This window comes from Grampus griseus (genome assembly GCF_964374135.1).
Source record: "Grampus griseus genome assembly, chromosome: X".
Taxonomy (NCBI): domain Eukaryota; kingdom Metazoa; phylum Chordata; class Mammalia; order Artiodactyla; family Delphinidae; genus Grampus; species Grampus griseus.
In genome coordinates this window covers 23,883,229-23,903,465 of record NC_138999.1, presented here as the reverse complement: position 1 = coordinate 23,903,465, position 20,237 = coordinate 23,883,229, and the positions used below count along the sequence as shown (strand labels likewise).

Below are 20,237 nucleotides of genomic sequence, written 5' to 3'. Positions count from 1 at the left end.
TTGTTGAAGGTTTTCAAATGTTGCTTCTTCTTTAAAAAAGTTTAATTAGCTTCAGAATCTAAGTATATGAATGATATTGGTTACATACTTAATGCTGTTTATGAAGTTTAAGAGTAATAGTTTTGCCATTTTATTAAACAAATAGGGTAACGTTCCATCTTTTTTAGTGACTTGGAACAAGAAAAGATAGCATTGTAATAGGCATTTCCTTAGAAATGTGAAAGAAATTAGCAGTAAAATAGTTGGGATGAAAAAATAGAGAAAAATGTAAAAGATGATCAATTCTCAGTTTCCCTTATTCCTTGTATTTTGCTGTTCTGTAAAATAAAAGTTATACACCTGAACTTGCTTCGTTTATTCAATAATATAGGAGAAATAAAATCATAATAAATTGTTCACTTTTTTTCCCCTCAAACATTAGTTGAGCATCTGCTCTTTGGAAGGCTCCATGGTAGTATGGGGGGTGGTAAGAAAAAGAAGACTGAGCCTTTTCCCATTGAATTAGAGTCTAGCAGCAGCTAACATATAAGGAAGATGGTGAGATGCCCTCTAAGACAAAAAAGACAAGCAAAGAAAAAAGGATGAGGGGGAGGGGGAGGGCCAGATGAGAGCACTTAAGTATAAATGTCCTGAGGCAAGACAACTTGGAGCCTTGGAAAAACCTCAAGTCCTTCAGTGAGAGGTAATTTTCAGTTAAGATGGGTGGTGGGTCAGAGGAGGGTGTGTGAGGGTGGTGAGCAAGGGCCAGACCCTTGCGTGGTGTGTCTCAGAGTTGAGAAACTGAGCCTCCGATGGAGAACTGCTTTTAGCGGTTATTTTGGGATCATGGATTAACCAGAGAGAAATCTCCACGCGGGGAGGGAGTGGAAGGTACCCTGTGCTCTTGTCCCAGTGCACAAACTAGGTGTTTTATCCACATCATCACCAAGGAGATTCTGATAAATAAGGGTGATACTTCCTTGAGGTGGGATGCCAAGAAGCCACTGTGCCCATATCCTACTCTTTAACCTGGACTGGGAGAAACAGAGCCTGCTCCATTAGTAGGGTATTTTAACTGGGTTAATGTGAGTAAAATTTGGCGACCCCTATGGGAGGGCTTGATTTTGGTAGGAGTTAAATGAATGAAAATAGGGGTGATTTGGATCCAAGGGCAGCTGGGAGGGAGAGAAGGAGTTGGTTCTTGACACACATTTAGCTTTGAGTTGCATCCAGATGGGGAGGATTCCCCAACATCCAAATTAAATAATACATCCTCTAAGGGGCATGACTTACTGAGGTATATTTTCTTGTTAAGCAGAATTTTTGGCTGACTTGATGTTCAGTGTCCTATAGCACTGCATATTCTCAGATATCTCCTGGTTTAAAACAACAGCAAAACAAAACAAAACTTCTCGGCAGGAGGGTTGGTATTATCTGGGTCAAAAAATCAGGCAAAAATTGCCACTCTTTAAAGTTTCAATGCACACCAGTCACTGTGCCAGGTGTTTTGCATACATTATACACATTCCAACAGTCCTAGAAGACAGAGCTTATCAAACACACTTCATTGAGGAAGAATCCAAGGCTCACAGAATTTGGTAATGTGCTGAGTTCACATAGCTAGTGACAGGGCAAAACTAAAGCCCTGGTCGAAATTCCTCCAGAGCCCATACTGTTCCACTCCTCCCAGCCTGAGGCAGCCCTTCTGTCTCTTAATTCATTTCTCTTCTCACTGCTCCATGATGTCTCTCAGGCAATAAGAAAGAGGAACTTGTAGCCAAAATATTAAAAGCAGGCCTAAAGAAGGAAGGTGAACATGAGAATCAGACACCATTTGGGGATTTTCTGTGGGCTTCTTTTACCTAGGATCCTCCTGCCCCTCGCCCCAGGCTTCCCTGAGAGCTGATTGCCCCGGTCCCGGCACGGGGGTCCAGTCCCAGCACTTTGCGGCATCACAGCGCCCTGCCCCTGGGTCTTCCCCAGTGTGCCCTCGTGTCCAGACTGGAAGCTGACCTGCTGGCCAGCTCTTCTCTGCATCTTCCTCTGGAGGCTGCACTCAGCTCCCGGAGGAACGGACAGCCCATATGCCCTGCCCTCCCCTGACTCGGAGCATCCCGACTCCCCGCAGATCCCGTTCGTCACCGTGGACCCCTGGGACAGCAGCTGCCCTTTCCATGTATCTGTTCACTTCAGACAGTGACGTTTACACACCTCCTCATCCCCACTGGGTGCCTCCACCACATTCTCAGTGTTTGCAAACCTGCTGGTGACGAGACTCTGATTTGGCACAGAATCTACTGGTTGTTAGGGTAATAACCCTGAAGTTAGAGAGGAGGTTTTGGAAACCACCCTGGCATTTGCAGTAGAATTTTAATGGGCTGAATTATTTGAGATTGGCCACTGACCACATACCAATGGTTGAGTTTACCTTTTTGGTCAAAACCAAAGCCTCCTCCATAAGAAGTAGATGAGAAAAGATCATCTACATAGACAGAACTCCTAAAAACTCAGGTGTACTTCTAGGAGGTGGAAAATGGTTCTGTGGCAGATGTGCCATCCTTGATAAGAAAAGAAAAAGTCAACATTCTTCCACTGCCTCTTGTCTCTATGTTTGCCCCTGAGGAAAATTTTGGTTTTAAGTAATAGTACAAATGCTCTTACTGCCCCCAGATTCTAATAGTATGGATAACTCACAATTCCCCTTCCCTATCACATTCCTCTAGAATTCATCCCTCTCCTCAGAAGCAACCACAATTAAAATTTTGTGTTATTTTAAAATTGATTCTAGACTTTTCCTTACATAGATGTGTTATAAAAATACATTGTGAGTTTCTTAATATACATGGATAACAGTGTACATATTGTCCCATCTCCTGCCCTTGTCACTTACTAAAACGAATGCAGGGTCTTTCCCTGAGAGCACATATAGATTCATCTCACTCTTTTAACTGCTCCTAAGTATTCTGAAGTATGTATGTGCCATAATTAATTTAAACATTCTCCTCCTGATGGACACATAAATTATTTCCCATTTGTTGCTATGATTAATAGAACTTGTATCAACATTACTGAGCATGAATTCTTGGGCAAATATGTGTGTTTTCTTATAGGAAATACATAGCAAAGTGCAAACTGGATTGAATTGGAAAGAATGTGATGATTGTAAATTTTTATGAATATTGCTGATACTCTGTTCAAATAAAGCTGTACTGATTCATATTCTCACATATTAACGTATGTAATTTGCACTCTCACAGGCATTTTATTGTATCAACCTTTTAAATTTTGGCCAAACTTTTAGGTGAAAACATATTGTCTCACTGTTATTTTAATTTCCAGGTTTTCTAAGTAGGCTGAGCAGAAAATTAACTTAAGCCCTCATCCATAGAAAGTGGGATCTCTTCAGTGATGCTTTGAGTATCAGAATTCCTCTGGGCATGCTTTAAAATTCTGAAATGTCAATAAGATTTTTCTCTTTACTTTGAGAAAGAAGAATTTGATCAGACCGACCAGGTGTCAGTGAAAGGGTTCAGACAGAACACCCCCAGCCAGTGAGGAACATTAGAAAGAACCGGGGAGAGAGCAGTGACCAGAGTCCATGAGAGGGAATATGAAGTCCAGAGAGGCCAGAATTTCACGACACAACCTGTTATCTAACTGGTCTATAGCAGCTATAAACATTTTAGACTTAGGGCCTCTTATTCCAACTTAAGCCTTCCCCAGAAATCCAATCTGTGATTTGAAGGCAGTTAGGATGCTGTTATGGTAGCCATTATTTTTGGACTACATTCATCCTATTCCTACAGCTTAGACTTGTCTGAAACTGTACCAAATTACTTGGGGTGTTCAAAGAGGATGCTCCCCTCTGGCTGTTCAATATTTAAAAGTCTCCCAGCCATGTTTGTCTTCCAATAGTTGTTCAGCTCACTGCTCTCCAGTATTTTTTTTAACTCCCCTGGTAGTTGCCCTTTGCCCAGTCCCATGGAGTCCTGCCCTTTACGTGAGCAGCTTAATGTTCAGTGAAAGACCCAAGGGGACCTTCTACAGATTTCTGGAGCATTAACTCCACCCAGCTCTCTTCTCTCCACCAACTTGCTCTGCAAATTTCAGCAGCTTTACTATTCCCAAACTCTACTTACTGTATCCTCAGTTCAATGAGTCCACCACGCTCTGTTGTGGCTTATCCTCCTTGCACTACAGTCTAGACATTGCCTCTAAGCAGAAATACAGGGTCATTTGGGGAGCCTACCTCATCTGTTTTCCTACTTTTTGGGATCATAATCTTGTGCTGACTGTTTTCCAGTCACTTCATATATTCTGCCTATTTTGAAAGTTGTTTACAGCAACTAACGTGGAAGTCCTCCTGAATTTTTTATAATGGCAATTTTTTTAAATGAGTATAAAAAAATAAATTTTATTATTTTTATCTGCTTTTCCTCCAGCTTAAACTACATGTATATTTTTGGAAGCTTGAGTTCCTAAGAAAATTCCACAATTTCCACTATACCAGCTCCCACAATGTGACTGAGTGAGGTTAATCAAGGTCCTACTCCCATAAGGAAATTAATTTTTATCCTTGCGGATTCTGAACAAGCAGACCTCTAGGAACTTAAAAAGCAGGTGCTTTCATTAGGATCCTTCTAATATGGGGAAAATGCAGCCATCATCCATTAAAACACAATCCAGTTTGGGTACAGGTACTCTTCAGGCTTTCCAAGTTCTCCACTTGACTAACAGACAACGCCACCAGCTTTTCTGGCAACCCAGCCTCTCCAGCTGCACCAAAAGTGGGATTCACAAAACTGAAGATAAAGCATTTCTGACCTTTCTTCCTGGAAGTTAGGAGGCTCTCTGGGTAAGAAAGGTAAGGAGGTTTTGCATCAAGCTTGCCTTAACAAGGAGTACTAGGGGAGGGACTGCTAAATCTACCCAGTGCACACCTGTGTTGATGGTATGAGTGTATAGCGTATACTTATCCATCACCACACAAGAAAGATAAGAGTAAACTTATAAATCAATCTGGACCAAGCCCCTCAAAACAGAGGCGAATTTCATGAACCAAGGCCACTGCCTGTCGTAAAAACCTCAGTTCACCTAGGTCCTTTCCTGAGGAACCATATTAATCTCCTGATTCAAGAGGCACCTGGGCCAGGACAGAGGACAGAAGGGAAACGTAACTTCTGGGTAGGGCAATGCCACATGGAGTTTAGAGGTTGTGATTTATACTACAGTACAAGAAGATGGCAGGGTCACTAATACTTAGAGCTGGAAAGAGCCTTGGCTGGACGACACTCCTGGAGCATCTTTACTAATGCAGCTTAATGGCGGTTGCCCAGATGTCGTTGCTGGGGAGCGGGGGAAGAACCCATCCTTGGGGAACGGAGTTGCCTTTGGGATGATCAGATGGCACCAGGTACTGATCCCAATCATGTCTTATCGGGATGAGCGCTGGCAGCGAGTGCTTAGCCTGGAGGTAATACTGCCGGAAAGGCTGCAAGAGGTGAGCAAGTGGGAACTCATCTGGATCCCCAAATAACTTGGACTCAATTTCACGCTTCTGTAGTAAAAATTTCTCTTTTTCTTTCCTGTTTCTTCTCTAATTCTCTTTTCCTCTCTTCCTCTTGTTCTCCTTCCAACATAACTCTGAGGGCTCTCTCTTCAGCTTCATATAATTCAGAGCGTTTTTTAATGAGTTTTCTCAGTCGCTGAAGGTGATGCTCAAAGGTCTCATCTGCTGAGGCTGGAGGACAGACCCCTTTCCTTGCTGCAGCCTCTTTCCTGAGTTTCCTCAATTTCTCCAAGGCCCGAAGAATGTCCACCATTCTTTTGGTGTCTGCTTGTTTTTTCCTCACTTCAGATAGGACACCAGCAGCAGCAGCAGCTTTAAGTTCCTGCTCCCGCTTCTTCTCCTCCACCTCCTGCACGCACTTGACCCTCCAGCGGTCAATCTCCTGCTCGCGCTCCGCTGCCCGCGTGGCCTCCGCCTCCAGCTCGGCCTCGCGTTCCCGGGCCCTCTCGCGAAGCCGCAGCCGGCGGCTCCGGACCCTCTCCAGCCTGCGCCGCGCCTCGCCCACATAGGCTGCCTGGGTCAGGAGCTGAAGTCGCTCGGCCAGCTCGGCGCGCAGCGGCTGTGCCTCCGCATGCAGCTGTGCCCAGGCCACGCCGTCAGCCTCGGCCTCGCGCAGCGCATGGCCCAGGCCGCGCAGCCGCCGCACCAGGCGCAGGGACCCGCGCAACCGGGCCCGCACCTCGCCCAGGTTGGGGCCGGCGGGCGCGCGCGGAGGCACCGGGCAGCCGGCCCGCCGCGGGGTTCCGAACACCGCCTCTAGCCACTGCCGGTCGCGCAGGCGCTGCAGGGCCGCGTCCCCAAGCACGTCGTACGGCGGCGGTGCCTCAGGCCAGCGCGGGCTCCAGGGCGACCCCGGGCCTGGAGGCGGCGGCCGCGGGCGCTCACCGGCGTCGTTCCCTGGGAAGGGCCGGCACTGGGGCGGCGGGGGTATAATGGCAATTTTTAAAAACGTTTTATTTGAAACTACTTTTAGACTTATAGAAAAGTTGCAAAAATAGTGCAGAGTTTATCCCTCATCCAGCCTTGTCCAATGTTAACATCTTAGGTAACCATCATACGAGTACTAGAACAAGGTAATTATTTTTGTCTTAGTAGCATTAACCAAACTAACTACCTCATTTAAACTTCATAATTTTTTCCACTATTATCCTTTCTAAAGATCCTAATCAGTGTCCCACATTGCGTTTAGTTGTTATTTCTCCCCGGACTCCTACAATCTACAATAGTTCCTCAGTCTTTCCTGCTTTTTCAATACACCGTCAGCCCTGAAGAGTATTGATCAGTTATTTTGCTGAATGTCCACCACTTTAGGCCTATCTGGTATCTTCTCGTTACTGGACTGAGGTCATAGTTCCTTGAAAAGAGAACCACAAAGGGTCTTCCTTGGTGGCACAGTGGTTAAGAATCCGCCTGCCAATGCAGAGAACACGGGTTCGAGCCCTGGTCCAGGAAGATCCCACATGCCACGGAGAAGTTAAACCTGCGTGCCACTACTGGGCCTGCGCTCTAGAGCCCACGATCCACAACTACTGGAGCCCGTGCTCTGCAACAAGAGAAGCCACCGCAATGAGAAGTCCATGCACCGCAACAAAGAGTAGCCCCCGCTCCCTGCAACTAGGGAGAAGTCCGCGTGCAGCAACGAAGACCCAACGCAGCCAAAAATAAAATAATTTATTTTTTTAAAAAAAGGAGAACCACAGAAATGGTGCCATTTCTTTCAACAGTGCACCAATATCACAGGGTTCCTGATTTCAATGCATCTTACTACTGGCAACAATGACCTTGATCACCTGGTCAAAATGATCTCTGCTGGGCATTTCCACTGTAAAGTTACTATGATTTCTCCTGTAGTCAACAAATATCTTGCAGGGAGATAATTTGAGACAGTGCAAATATGTTCTCTCCTCAGATGCAGTGATTGTATCACCCATTAGTAGATTAAGTATGCAGTAATCACCACTGTGATATATGCCTAATAGTGGCTTCCATTTCCCTTTTTTAAATACTTATTAATTGCAATTCCACTATGAGGAGGAGCTGTCGTGTCTCTTCCATCTACATATTTAATTATTTATATTGTTATGGACTCAGGATTTTTTTTTATTCTTTGGGTTATAATCCAATATTAGCATTATTTATTTTGTTGCTCAAAGCTTTGGCCATTAAGAGGTCCTTCTCCTAATGTTGTCTTCTTTCAACAATGCTCTCTTCCCTGTATCTTTTGAGAATATTCTTTTTTTTTTTCTGGTTCTACAAGATGTTCCAAGCTCATTTTGATTTTTTCCATCTCAGCCCTGAAAGAACCACCTTTCCAAGGATCCTTGGTTCCTTTTATAGAAGAATGATGCTTAAGAAACCAAGATCTTGTCTCTAGGTATGCTGATTACTACTGGAATCTCATTGTTTCTAGGCTCTCTCAGCAGCCAGGACTGGGAAATATTTGTGTATTAATCCATGTATACACACATATCTATTTTTATATCTGTGTGTGTGTGTGTATGTGTGTGTCTGTAATGAGTTTATACTAATACCTCAGATTCCAATTTAACACCATAGGAATCTTTTTAATCTCCCCAGTTTATTTAATTGTAATTTCTTTCTCCAATTGTAAGAAATCTTAGTTTTATTGTTAACAACTTATTTACTTATTTGTTCAATTCTAGTATTCACATAAATTAGTTTCAGAATGTCTTATCAATGCCTCTATGAGAAACATATTTACTGACTACATAACATTTGTGCACAGTTCTTTTCATTTTTATCCTTTTAGCATCCAGTCAAGTTATTGTTTTCTAAGGTTATTTGGGTTAGTTCTTTCCCCCTTACCTTCAGTATAGTTATGTTATTGATTTTTATTACCAGTAGTTTCATTTGTTAGTGTTTGTATCTCATGTTGGGTTTCTCCCACATCCTGATTGGTTTTAAATATTCATTTATTAATGGCAGCATTTCTTAACCAAGTATTTATTTCTATTGATTAATGCTTTACCAACAGACATCATCATACGCACAGTAGATGACCTCATAATATCCATATCAGCTGGCCGTGATCATAAGGATGTGCCAAAAATATGCATCCAGATATTTAAATTAGAAAAATCTGTTTGTCTTGTGCATTCCAGGGGTACTTTGTTTATTCAGGTGAATGCCTCATGTTTATTCACTTTTTTCCACATACTAATTCACATACAATGGCTAAAATGTTTTACATTGCTGCACATACCAGAGCTCAATCTGATCTTATGCACTGGGCTTAATTCTTGAAGGCAAGAAATTTAATGTCTCCATATGGCCATTAAAACCAGCTGAGGAACTACTATTTGTCATGATGTTGATGATGGGTCCTTTACTGCTTGTGGTTTTTTTTTATTATTATTGTTGCCAAGTAACTGAAAAACTCATGCAGCAATGCTGAGGATAAGACCTTTCCCTATTAAGAAGAAAAAGATGACAGCCTGCTGTGTGAACAATAGGGAAACTACCCTTATCATTCCCAGCACAAACACTTCATCAGTAGGGGTGCATCTTTACAAAAAAAAACTCTTTTAAATTTTTCTGTAAAATATTCTGTTCCTGTTCACTGACATGAAACTTTTAGAGCTTTTAAAGAAAAAATAATATGTTAACTGGCAGGAAAAAAAAAGGAGATAAAAATCCAGAAAATGTATTACACATCTGTCTTTACCAAATAGTTGGTATCTTAAAACTTCACATTAGGAGAGATAGAAGCAGTTATTATTATCACATGGCATCTTGCCCCACTTAATTCCAGCAGAATAAGCCGCCTCCCACTGTGCTGTAGAGAAGGATAGTCTCAAGTCAGATCAAAGGCCAAGCTGTGATTATTGTGAAAAGAAGAGAAGAGGATTGCATACTCTTTTTTTAGCTATCTATCCTCTCAAGATATACTTTCCCATTTGAAATATTGCTACATGAATGTCAAAAAAGTATCAGATGGTAAAACAGTATCAATAGCTCAACTTTGTGAAAAATAGCCTTTGAAAATGGAGGTCCATGGAAACACAGTTACTAAACTCTTTCAAACCAAATCTTCTTAGCATTCCACAGTGATTCCTTCAAGAATAAAATTACAGACTTAAACTCTCATCTGACATTTAATCCCTTTTTTATAAATAAGAATTAATTTTTTTCATATAACATGGAAATGTAGAAAATTTATGCTTTTAGATTTATCTTCATGACTTGGATATTATTAAAAGTTAGAGATTAATCTTGCTCTATCCTCGAATGGACAATATGATGCATATGTTTAACTATATTATAAACAAGAATACTATAGGAATTTAATATGTATAGCAAAATTGATGTGTGCCTCTTTAAAGCAGATATTCACCTTTAAATGTTCCCATGTGCTAAAAAATACTGACATCTTTATTCATACAGCCTTTCCCAGGAATAACTAAAATTCTCCCTTTTCCATGCCCTCTAAAGAGGCAGTTGAATACCATGTGCTGGTTTATTATCAAACAAATGAACAAATATATGATACTGTATTTCGAAAAGTAACCCAAACTACTTATTGTACATATGATGAATAGAAATTAATTCTCCCCTCCTTCTGGGTATCTAAGTACATATTCTTTTACATAAATCACATATTAAAATATACAAGATAAAAATCTTTGAAAAGTTCTAACCTCAAATAAACAAAAATTAATAAATCCAGTATATATATATATATATATATATATATATATATATATATATATATTTTTTTTTTTTTTTTGGCCACTCCGTGTGGCATGCGGGATCGTACTTCCCGGACCAGAGATTGAACCCACATCCCCTACAGTGCAAACACAGTCTTAACCACTGGACTGTCAGGGAAGTCCCAAAAATAAATCCTGTATTAAGACCAGTAACAAAACATATTCAAGTCACGTGATCAATGACAGAATAAATGAGCTTATATTCATCTCTGATCCAATATTTCATTTCTCCAATCCAATTTTCAAACCAAGAACTGGAATTTTTTAAAGCACTTTATTGTGGTATGACTGACATACAAAAAACTGTGCACTTTTAATGTATACAACTTGATGAATGTAGAGGTAAGAATATATCAATGAAACCATCACCATGATTTATGCCATAAAGCTATCCATGACCTCCAAAAGTTTCCTACTGCCTTTTTATTTATAATAATTATTATTTTGTGATAAAATGCTTAATATAAGATTTACCCTCTTAACACACTTATAAGTATACAATACAGCATTATTAACTATGCTGTACAGTAGATCTCTAGGTCTTATTCATCTTACATAAACAAAACTTTGTGCCCTCTAATATCTCCCAGTTTCCTTCTTCCTCCAGGCCCTGGCAAACATCATTCTTTTCTCTGCTTCTATGAGTTTGACTATTTTAGATTGCTCTTATAAGTAGTATCGTGTAGTATTTGTTCTTCTATGTCTGGCTTATTTAACTTAGCATAATGTCCTCCAGATCCATCCATGTTGTCACAAATGGCAGGATTTCCTTCCTTTTTAAACTTGAATAATATACCATTTTATGTGTATACTTTATGTGTACATTTCTTCAAACCAAGAACTTGAAAACAGATTCTCCCTCACTAAAGAATAAGGATATCTGTTAGACCCTTTAAAATTGGGGGGGGGGTGCTTCAAGATGGTGGAGGAGTAAGACGTGGAGATCACCTTTCTCCGCACAAATACATCAAAAATACATCTATGTGTGGAACAACTCCTAAAGAATACCTACTGAATGCTGGCAGAAGACCTCAGACCTCCCAAAAGGCAAGAAACTCCCCACGTACCTGGGTAGGGCAAAAGAAAAAAGGAAAAACAGAGACAAAAGAATAGGAATGGGATCTGCGCCTCTGAGAGGGAGCTGTGAAGGAGGAAAAGTTTCCACACACTAGGAAGCCCCTTCACTGGCGGAAACGGGGGTTGGGTGGGTGGGAAGCTTTGAAGCCATGGAGGAGAGTGCAGCAACAGGGGTGCAGAGAGGGCAAAGCAGAGAGATTCCCACACAGAGGATCCGTGCCGACCAGCACTCACCAGCCCGAGAGGCTTGTCTGCTCACCCGCCGGGACGGGCGGGGGCTGGGAGCTGAGGCTCGGGCTTCGGAGGTCAGATCCCAGGGAGAGGACTGGGGTTGGCTGCATGAACACAGCCTGAAGGGGGCTAGTGCACCACAGCTAGCCGGGAGGGAGTCCGGGAAAAGTTTGGAGCTGCCGAAGAGGCAAGAGACCATTGTTTCAGGGTGCGCGAGGAGAGGGGATTCAGAGCACCGCCTAAAAGAGCTTCAGAGATGGGTGCGAGTCGCGGCTATCAGCGTTGGACACCAGAGGCAGGCATGAAATGCTAAGGCTGCTGCTGCTGCCACCAAGAAGCCTGTGTGCAAGCACAGGTCACTATCTACACCTCCTCTCCTGGGAGCCTGTGCAGCCCACCACTGCCAGGTCCCGTGATCCAGGGACAACGTCTCCGGGAGAACACATGGCACTCCCCAGGCTGTTGCAGCATTAAGCTGGCCTCTGCCGCCGCAGGCTCACCCCGCATCCGCACCCCTCCTTCTCCGTGGCCTGAGTGAGCCAGCGCCCCCTAATCAGCGGCTACTTTAACCCCCTCCTGTCTGGGTAGGGAATAGACGCCCTCAGGAGACCTACACACAGAGGCAGGGCCAAAACCAAAGCAGAACCACAGGAGCTGTGCAGAAAAAGAAGAGAAAGGGAAATTTCTCCATGCAGCCTCAGGAGCAGTGGATTAAATCCCCACAGTCAACTTGATGTACCCTGCATCTGTGGAATACCTGAATAGACAATGAATCATACCAAAATTCAGGAAGTGGACTTTGGGAGCAACTGTAGACTTGGGGTTTGCTATCTGTGACTGACCTGTTTCTGATTTTTATGTTTACCATAGTACAGATTTTAGTACTTGATATCTTTGGTGGATTTGTTTATTGGTTTGGTTGCTCTCTTTTATTTTTATTACTTAAAGAAGTTTTTTTTTATTTTAATGATTTTTAAATTTTAATTATTTTACTTTATTTTATATTTTTATTTTTTAAAATTTATTTTCTTTCTTTTTTTCTACCTCTTCTTCTGAGCCATGTGGCTGAGAGGGTCTTAGTGCTCCGGCTGGTGTCAGGCCTGAGCCTCTGATGTGGGAGAGCCGAGTTCAGGACATTGGACCACCAGAGACCTCCTGACCCCATGTAATACCAATAGGCAAGAGCTCTCCCAAGATCTCCATCTCAAGGCTAAGACCCAGCTCCACTCAACAGCCAGCAAGCTCTAGTGCTAGACACCCCATGCCAATCAACTCACAAGACAAGAACACAACCCCACCCATTGGCAGACGGGATGCCTAAAATCATACTAAGTTCACAGACACTCCAAAACACACCACTGTCTTTCTGGTGGGCCCTGCCCAGCAGAAAGACAAGATCCAGCCCTACCCACCAGAACATAGGCACTGGTCCCATCCAACAGGAAGCCTACACAAGTTCCTGAACCAACTTTACCCTCTGGGGGCAGACACTAAAAACAATGGGAACTATGAACCAGTAGACTGTGAAAAGGAGACCGTAAACACAGTAAGTTAAGCAAAATGAGGAGACAGAGGAATATGCAGCAGATTGAAGAGCAAGGTAAAAACCCACCAGACCAAACAAATGAAGAGGAAATAGGCAGTCTACCTGAAAAATAATTCAGAGTAATGACAGTAAAGATGATCCAAAATCTTGGAAATAGAATGGAGAAAATTCAAGAAACTTTTAAAAAGGACCTAGAAGAACTAAAGAGCAATCAAACAATGATGGACAGCACAATAAATGAAATTAAAAATTCTCTAGAAGGAATCAATAGCAGAATAAATGAGCCAGAAGAACGGATAAGTGACTTGGAAGATAAAATAGTGGAAATAACTACACCAGAGCAGAATAAAGCAAAAAGAATGAAAAGAATTGAGGACAGTCTCAGAGACATCTGGGACAACATTGAACATACCAACATTCAAATTATAGGGGTCCCAGAAGAAGAAGAGAAAAAAAGGGTCTGGGAAAATATTTGAAGAAATTATAGTTGAAAACTCCCCTAACATGGGAAAGGAAATAGTCAATCAAGTCCAGGAAACACAGAGAGTCCCATACAGGATAAATACAAGGAGAAACATGCCAACACACATGTTAATTAAACTTTCTAAAACTAAATACAAAGAAAAAATATTCAGAGCAGCAAGGGAAAAGCAACAAATAACACACAAGAGAATGCACATAAGGTTAACAGCTGATCTTTCAGCAGAAACTCTGCAGCCAGAAGGGAGTGGCAGGACATATTTAAAGTGATGAAAGGGAAAAACCTACAACCAAGATTACTCTACCCAGCAAGGATCTCATTCAGATTTGATGGAGAAATTAACACCTTTACAGACAAGCAAAAGTTAAGAGAATTCAGCACTACCAAACCAGCTCTACAACAAATGCTAAAGGAACTTCTCAGGTAGAAGCCATAAGAGAAGGAAAAGACCTACAATAACAAACCCAAAACAGTTAAGAAAGTGGTAATAGGAACATACATATTGATAATTACCTTAAATGTAAGTGGATTAAATGCTCCAACCGAAAGACATTGACTGGCTGAATGTATACAAAAACAAGACCTGTACATATGCTGTCTACAAGAAACGCATTTCAGACCTAGGGAAACATACAGACTGAAAATAAGGGGATGGAAAAAGATATTCCATGCAAATGGAAATCAAAAGAAAGCTGGAGTAGCAATTATCATATCAGACAAAATAGACGTTAAAATAAAGACTATTACAAGAGACAAAGGAGGATACTACATAACGATCAAGGGATCAATCCAAGAAGAAGATATAACAATTGTAAATATTTATGCACCCAACATAGGAGCACCTCAATACATAAGGCAAATGCTAACAGCCATAAAAGGGGAAATCGACAGTAACACAATCAGAGTAGGGGACTTTAACACCCCACTTTCACCAATGGACAGATCATCCAAAACGAAAATAAATAAGGAAACATAAGCTTTAAATGACACATTAAACAAGATAGACTTAATTGATATTTATAGGACATTCCATCCAAAAACAACAGAATACACTTTCTTCTCAAATGCTTATGGAACATTCTCCAGGATAGATCATATCCTGGGACACAAATCAGGCCTTGGTAAATTTAAGAAAATTGAAATCGTATCAAGTATCTTTTCCAACCACAATGCTATGAGACTAGATATCAATTACAGGGAAAAAACTGTAAAAAATACAAACACATGGAGGATAAACAATGTGCTGCTAAATATCTAAGAGATCACTGAAGAACTCAGAGAGGAAATAAAAAAATACCTAGAAACCAATGAAAACACGATCACCCAAAACCCATGGGATTCAGTAAAAGCAGTTCTAACAGGGAAGTTTATAGCAATACAATCCTACCTCAGGACACAAGAGAATTCTCAAATAAACAACCTAACCTTACACCTAAAGCAATTAGAGAAAGAAGAACAAAAAACCCCCAAAGTTAGCAGAAGGAACAAAATCACAAAGATCAGATCAGAAATAAATGAAAAAGAAATGAAGGAAACCATAGCAAAGATCAATAAAACTAAAAGCTGCTTCTTTGAGAAGATAAAGAACAGTGATAAACTATTAGCCAGACTCATCAAGAAAAATGGGAGAAGACTCAAATCAACAGAATTAGAAATGAAAAAGGAGAAGTAACAACTGACATTGTAGAAATACAAAGGAATATGAGAGATTACTATAAGCAACTATATGCCAATAAAATGGACAACCTGGAAGAAATGGACAAACGCTTAGAAAGGCACAACCTTCTGAGACTGAACCAGGAAGAAATAGAAAATATAAACAGACCAATCACAAGCACTGAACTTGAGACTGTGATTAAAAATCTTCCAGCAAACAAAAGCCCAGGACCAGATGGCTTCACAGGCGAATTCTCTCACACATTTAGAGAAGAGCTTACACCTATCCTTCTCAAACTCATCCAAAATATAGCAGAGGGAGGAACACTCCCAAACTCATTCTACGAGGCCACCATCACCCTGATACCAAAACCAGACAAAGATGTCCCAAAGAAAGAAAACTACAGGCCAATATCACTGATGAACATAGATGCAAAAATCCTCAACAAAATACGAGCAAACAGAATCCAACAGCACATTAAAAGGATCATACACCATGATCAAGTGCAGTTTATCCCAGGAATGCAAGGATTCTTCAATATACGCAAATCAATCAACGTGATACACCATATTAACAAACTGAAAGATAAAAACCATATGATAATCTCAATAGACGCAGAAAAAGCTTTTGACAAAATTCAACATCCATTTATGATAAAAACTCTCTAGAAAGTAGGCATAGAGGGAACCTACCTCAACATAACAAAGGCCATATATGACAAACCCACAGCCAACATCATTCTCAATGGTGCAAAACTGAAACCATTTCCACTAAGATCAAGAACATGACAAGGTTGCCCGCTCTCACCACTATTATTCAACATAGTTTTGGAAGTTTTAGCCACAGCAGTCAGAGATGAGCAAGAAATAAAAGGAATCCAAATTGGAAAAGAAGAAGTAAAACTGTCACTGTTTGCCAATGACAATATACTATACATAGAAAATCCTAAAGATGCCACCAGAAAACTACTAGAACTAGTCAATGAATTTGGTAAGGTTGCAGGATGCAAAATTAATCACAGAAATCACTGGCATTCCTATACACCAACAACGAAAAATCAGAAAGAGAAATTAAGGAAACACTCCCATTTACCATTGCAACAAAAAGAAGAAAATACCTAGGAATAAACCTGCCTAAGGAGATGAAAGGCTTGTAGTCAGAAAACTATAAAACACTGATGAAAGAAATGAAAGATGACATAAACAGATGGAGAAATATACCATGTTCTTGGATTGGAAGAAACAACATTGTGAAAATGACTATACTACCCAAAGCAATCTACAGATTCAATGCAATCTCTATCAAACTACAATGGTGTTTTTCACAGAACTAGAACAAAAAATATCACAATTTGCATGGAAACACAAAGACCCTGAATAGCCAAAGCAATCTTGAGAAAGAAAAACGGAGCTGGAAGAATCAGGCTCCCTGACTTCAGACTATACTACAAAGCTACAGTAATCAAGACGGTCTGGTACTGGCACAAAAATAGAAATATAGATCACTGGAACAGGATGGAAAGCCCAGAGATAAACCCACAAACCTATGGTCACCTGATCTTTGATAAAGGAGGCAAGAATATACAATGCAGAAAAGACAGCCTCTTCAATAAGTGGTGCTGGGAAAACTGGACAGCTACATGTAAAAGAATGAAGTTAGAACACTCCCTAATACCATATACAAAAATAAACTCAAAATGGATTAAAGACCTAAATGTAAGGCCAGACACTATAAAACTCTTAGAGGAAAACATAGGCAGAACACTCTATGACATATATCACAGCAAGATCCTTTTTGACCCTCCTCCTAGAGAAATGGAAATAAAAACAAAAATAAACAAATGGGACCTAATGAAATTTAAAAGCTTTTGCACAGCAAAGGAAACCATAAACAAGATGAAAAGAGAACCCTCAGAATGGGAGAAAATATTTGCAAATGAAGCAACTGACAAAGGATTAATGTCCAGAATATACAGGCAGCTCATGCAGCTCAATATCAAAGAAACAAGCCAATCCAAAAATGGGCAGAAGACCTAAATAGACATTTCTCCAAAGAAGATATACAGATTGCCAACAAACACATGAAAGGATGCTCAAAATCAGTAAGTATTAGAGAAATGCAAGTCAAAACTACAATGAGGTATCACCACACACCGGTCAGAATGGCCATCATCAAAAAATCTACAAACCATAAATGCTGGGAGGGTGTGCAGGAAAGGAAACCCTCTTACACTGTCAGTGGGAATGTAAATTGATAGAGCCACTATGGAGAACAGCATGGAGATTTCTTAAAAAACTAAAAATAGAACTACCATATGACCCAGCAATCCCACTACTGGGCATATACCCTGAGAAAATCATAATTCAAAAAGAGACATGTACCACTATGCTTATTGCAGCACTATTTACAATAGCCAGGAAATGGACGCTACGTAAATGTCCATTGATAGACAAATGGATAAAGATGTGGCACATATATACAATGGAATATTACTCAGCCATAAAAGGAATGATACTGAGTTATTTGTAGTGAGGTGGATGGACCTAGAGTGTGTCATATAGAGTGAAGTAAGTCAGAAAGAGAGAAACAAATACTGTATGCTAACACATATATATGGAATCTAAAAAAAGAAAAATAAATAGTTCTGATGAACCTAGAAGCAGGACAGGAATAAAGACGCAGATGTAGAGAATGGACTTGAGGATACGGGGAGGGGGAAGGGTAAGATGGGACGAAGAGAGTAGCATGGACATATAGACACTACCAAATGTAAAATAGATAGCTAGTGGGAAACAGCCACATAGCACAGGGAGATCAGCTCGGTGCTTTGTGACCACCTAGAGGGGTAGGATTGGGAGGGTGGGAGGGAGATGCAAGAGGGAGGAGATATGGGGATATATGTATACGTATAGCTGATTCACTTTGTTATACAGCAGAAACTAACACAACATTGTAAAGCAATTATACTCCAATAAAGATGTAAAAAAAATAAAATTTTATAAATCATGTGCATTAACAATTTTTTTTTTTCTTAAACCATATCTTGCCGTATCACTCAGTCTGAGAATCCACTATAGTGTATGCAAGCTTTTGTATGTATTGATGCATTGTACAGTTTTCCTTCATGGGAGGGATTCAGTGCCTGTCATTATATTTTTTTAAAGTGTTAATGATTCTAAGATAGTTGAAAACTTCTTTTCCAGTATCTATCACACTACTGGAATTTTAAGTTAAATTCTAAAATTTATTAATTTTATTTTTTTAATGGCTCTGCAAGCAGAAGTTGACTCATTTGTTTATGGTTAGGAGAATTGATACAGAGGCAGAAAGGGTCAATTCAAGTGTAAAGAAGCATTTGATTTTGGATATTAAAATATGAAATGAAAGAACGCAAATACTTTTATTGAGTTAAAATGATTAAGTTCCAAAAGAATATTGTCAGATATAATTGTCACCTGAGCTGATAAATAGATATAGCATATAGATTATTATGTGGGGATTTTCAAAATATTTATTAGTATTTCAAATGTTTAAAATTATATATATATATGAATAGAATATATATAAGAATCAAGTATAAATATAGTAAGGTTAGGAACTAGTTATATATATGTATATATGCATATTTACACACACATACCCAACATTTTGTATATTGATTTAAGATGTTTCTGGTAGCCAGTGAAAGAAAACACAACTTAAACTGACCTAAACAATAAAGAATTTTATTTGCCCATATAACTGGCAGTGAAATTTTAAGTTAGGTTTCAGGTTTGGCTTATGCCAATAACTTCTGCTTTATTTTATTGAAATAATCTTGACACTAGCCAACCCCCTTCTCCGTCTTTAGTCTGCTAGCAAGATAGCTGTAGCAGTTCTGGGCTCTACAACGGCATATAACAATTTGCAGAGGATAAGAAAGAACTCTGGTGTTCCGGCACTCGAAGAGACGTTTTTATCACCCCCCCCATTACCCATTTATCTCATTTGTCCACTTCTGTCCAGTTTCTAGGAGGTAGTATGTGCTAATTAACTTAAGCCAATCAGACTCTCACACCAACGAGATTTGTAGGGTCAGATTCCTCTGAGGCACATGGAATGAGAGTACTAAATGTTTGACCTACATCAAGATTCTGTTAGGATTCAAAAGAGAGGAAAGGATGTTGTGAGAGCTTCAACAATGCCCACTACAGTTGTATACTGCTGCATATTTTACCAGATCAATAATATTTAACATTTTGATGGACGAGTATCTATAACGTGATAAAATTATATTTTACTTGCTGTTGCTGTTCTGTCATAGCTGTGGTGGTTCTAAATACATCTCATTCTATTACTATTTCATACCTTTAAAGACTGAAAAACCTCACTGAATCAAAAAAAGGAAATATTTAATTAGAAATAAAATGTATTCTGAATTTTTCATGATTGTATTCTGTGCAGGGAATTCTTGATAATTTCCTGTATTATGAGAGATAATGTCAAGCTCAATTATTTTCGATCAGGCTAAATCTTTCTACATTAAAAGTGCTGAGATAAAAGCTCTTCAATTTACGGGTATTTTACTTAGAGCATAGGCCTCAGTCTTTGAAACATTTTAAGTGAAGTTCATTTTTCATTATGCATTAAAGTTCTACAAAGTTTCTCACATGGGACCTCAAATTTGGTTTGTCTTTATGAGGCTGGCAGGTTTTTAAAAATGTGTCCGTTGTTCCTGTTTGTTCTCAACTACATTCCTCTCCTTTTTTCCATTTTATATCATTGGGGCTGACCCCAGGAGAAATATTTCTCCTAGATTCCTGGGTCAGCTGACTTCACCTGTAGTCTGCCAATGGGAGGCACTATCAGAAGGAGGGAGTATAATGGGTATTTCTCACTCTCTCTGCCTGCCAATGGGGCATTTTTGGCATCAGCTGCTTCTCCTCTGTGGCTTCAGTTCTTACAAGAATTGAATCCAACTTTCACCA

At 40.1% G+C, this 20,237-nt stretch overlaps 1 protein-coding gene across 1 annotated transcript in view; it reads right to left on the bottom strand.

Annotated features, from left to right (window-relative positions):
- Nucleotides 1–5,287: 5,287 nt before the first annotated feature.
- LOC309839991 (programmed cell death protein 7-like) overlaps nt 5,288–20,237 on the bottom strand; it is a gene marked incomplete at both ends in the record, with an annotated part of 35,955 nt that continues 21,005 nt past the window's right edge. The window contains 2 exon segments of the mRNA XM_082682010.1: nt 5,288–5,564; nt 5,566–6,522. Coding sequence (XP_082538136.1) covers nt 5,288–5,564; nt 5,566–6,522 — 1,234 coding nt within the window.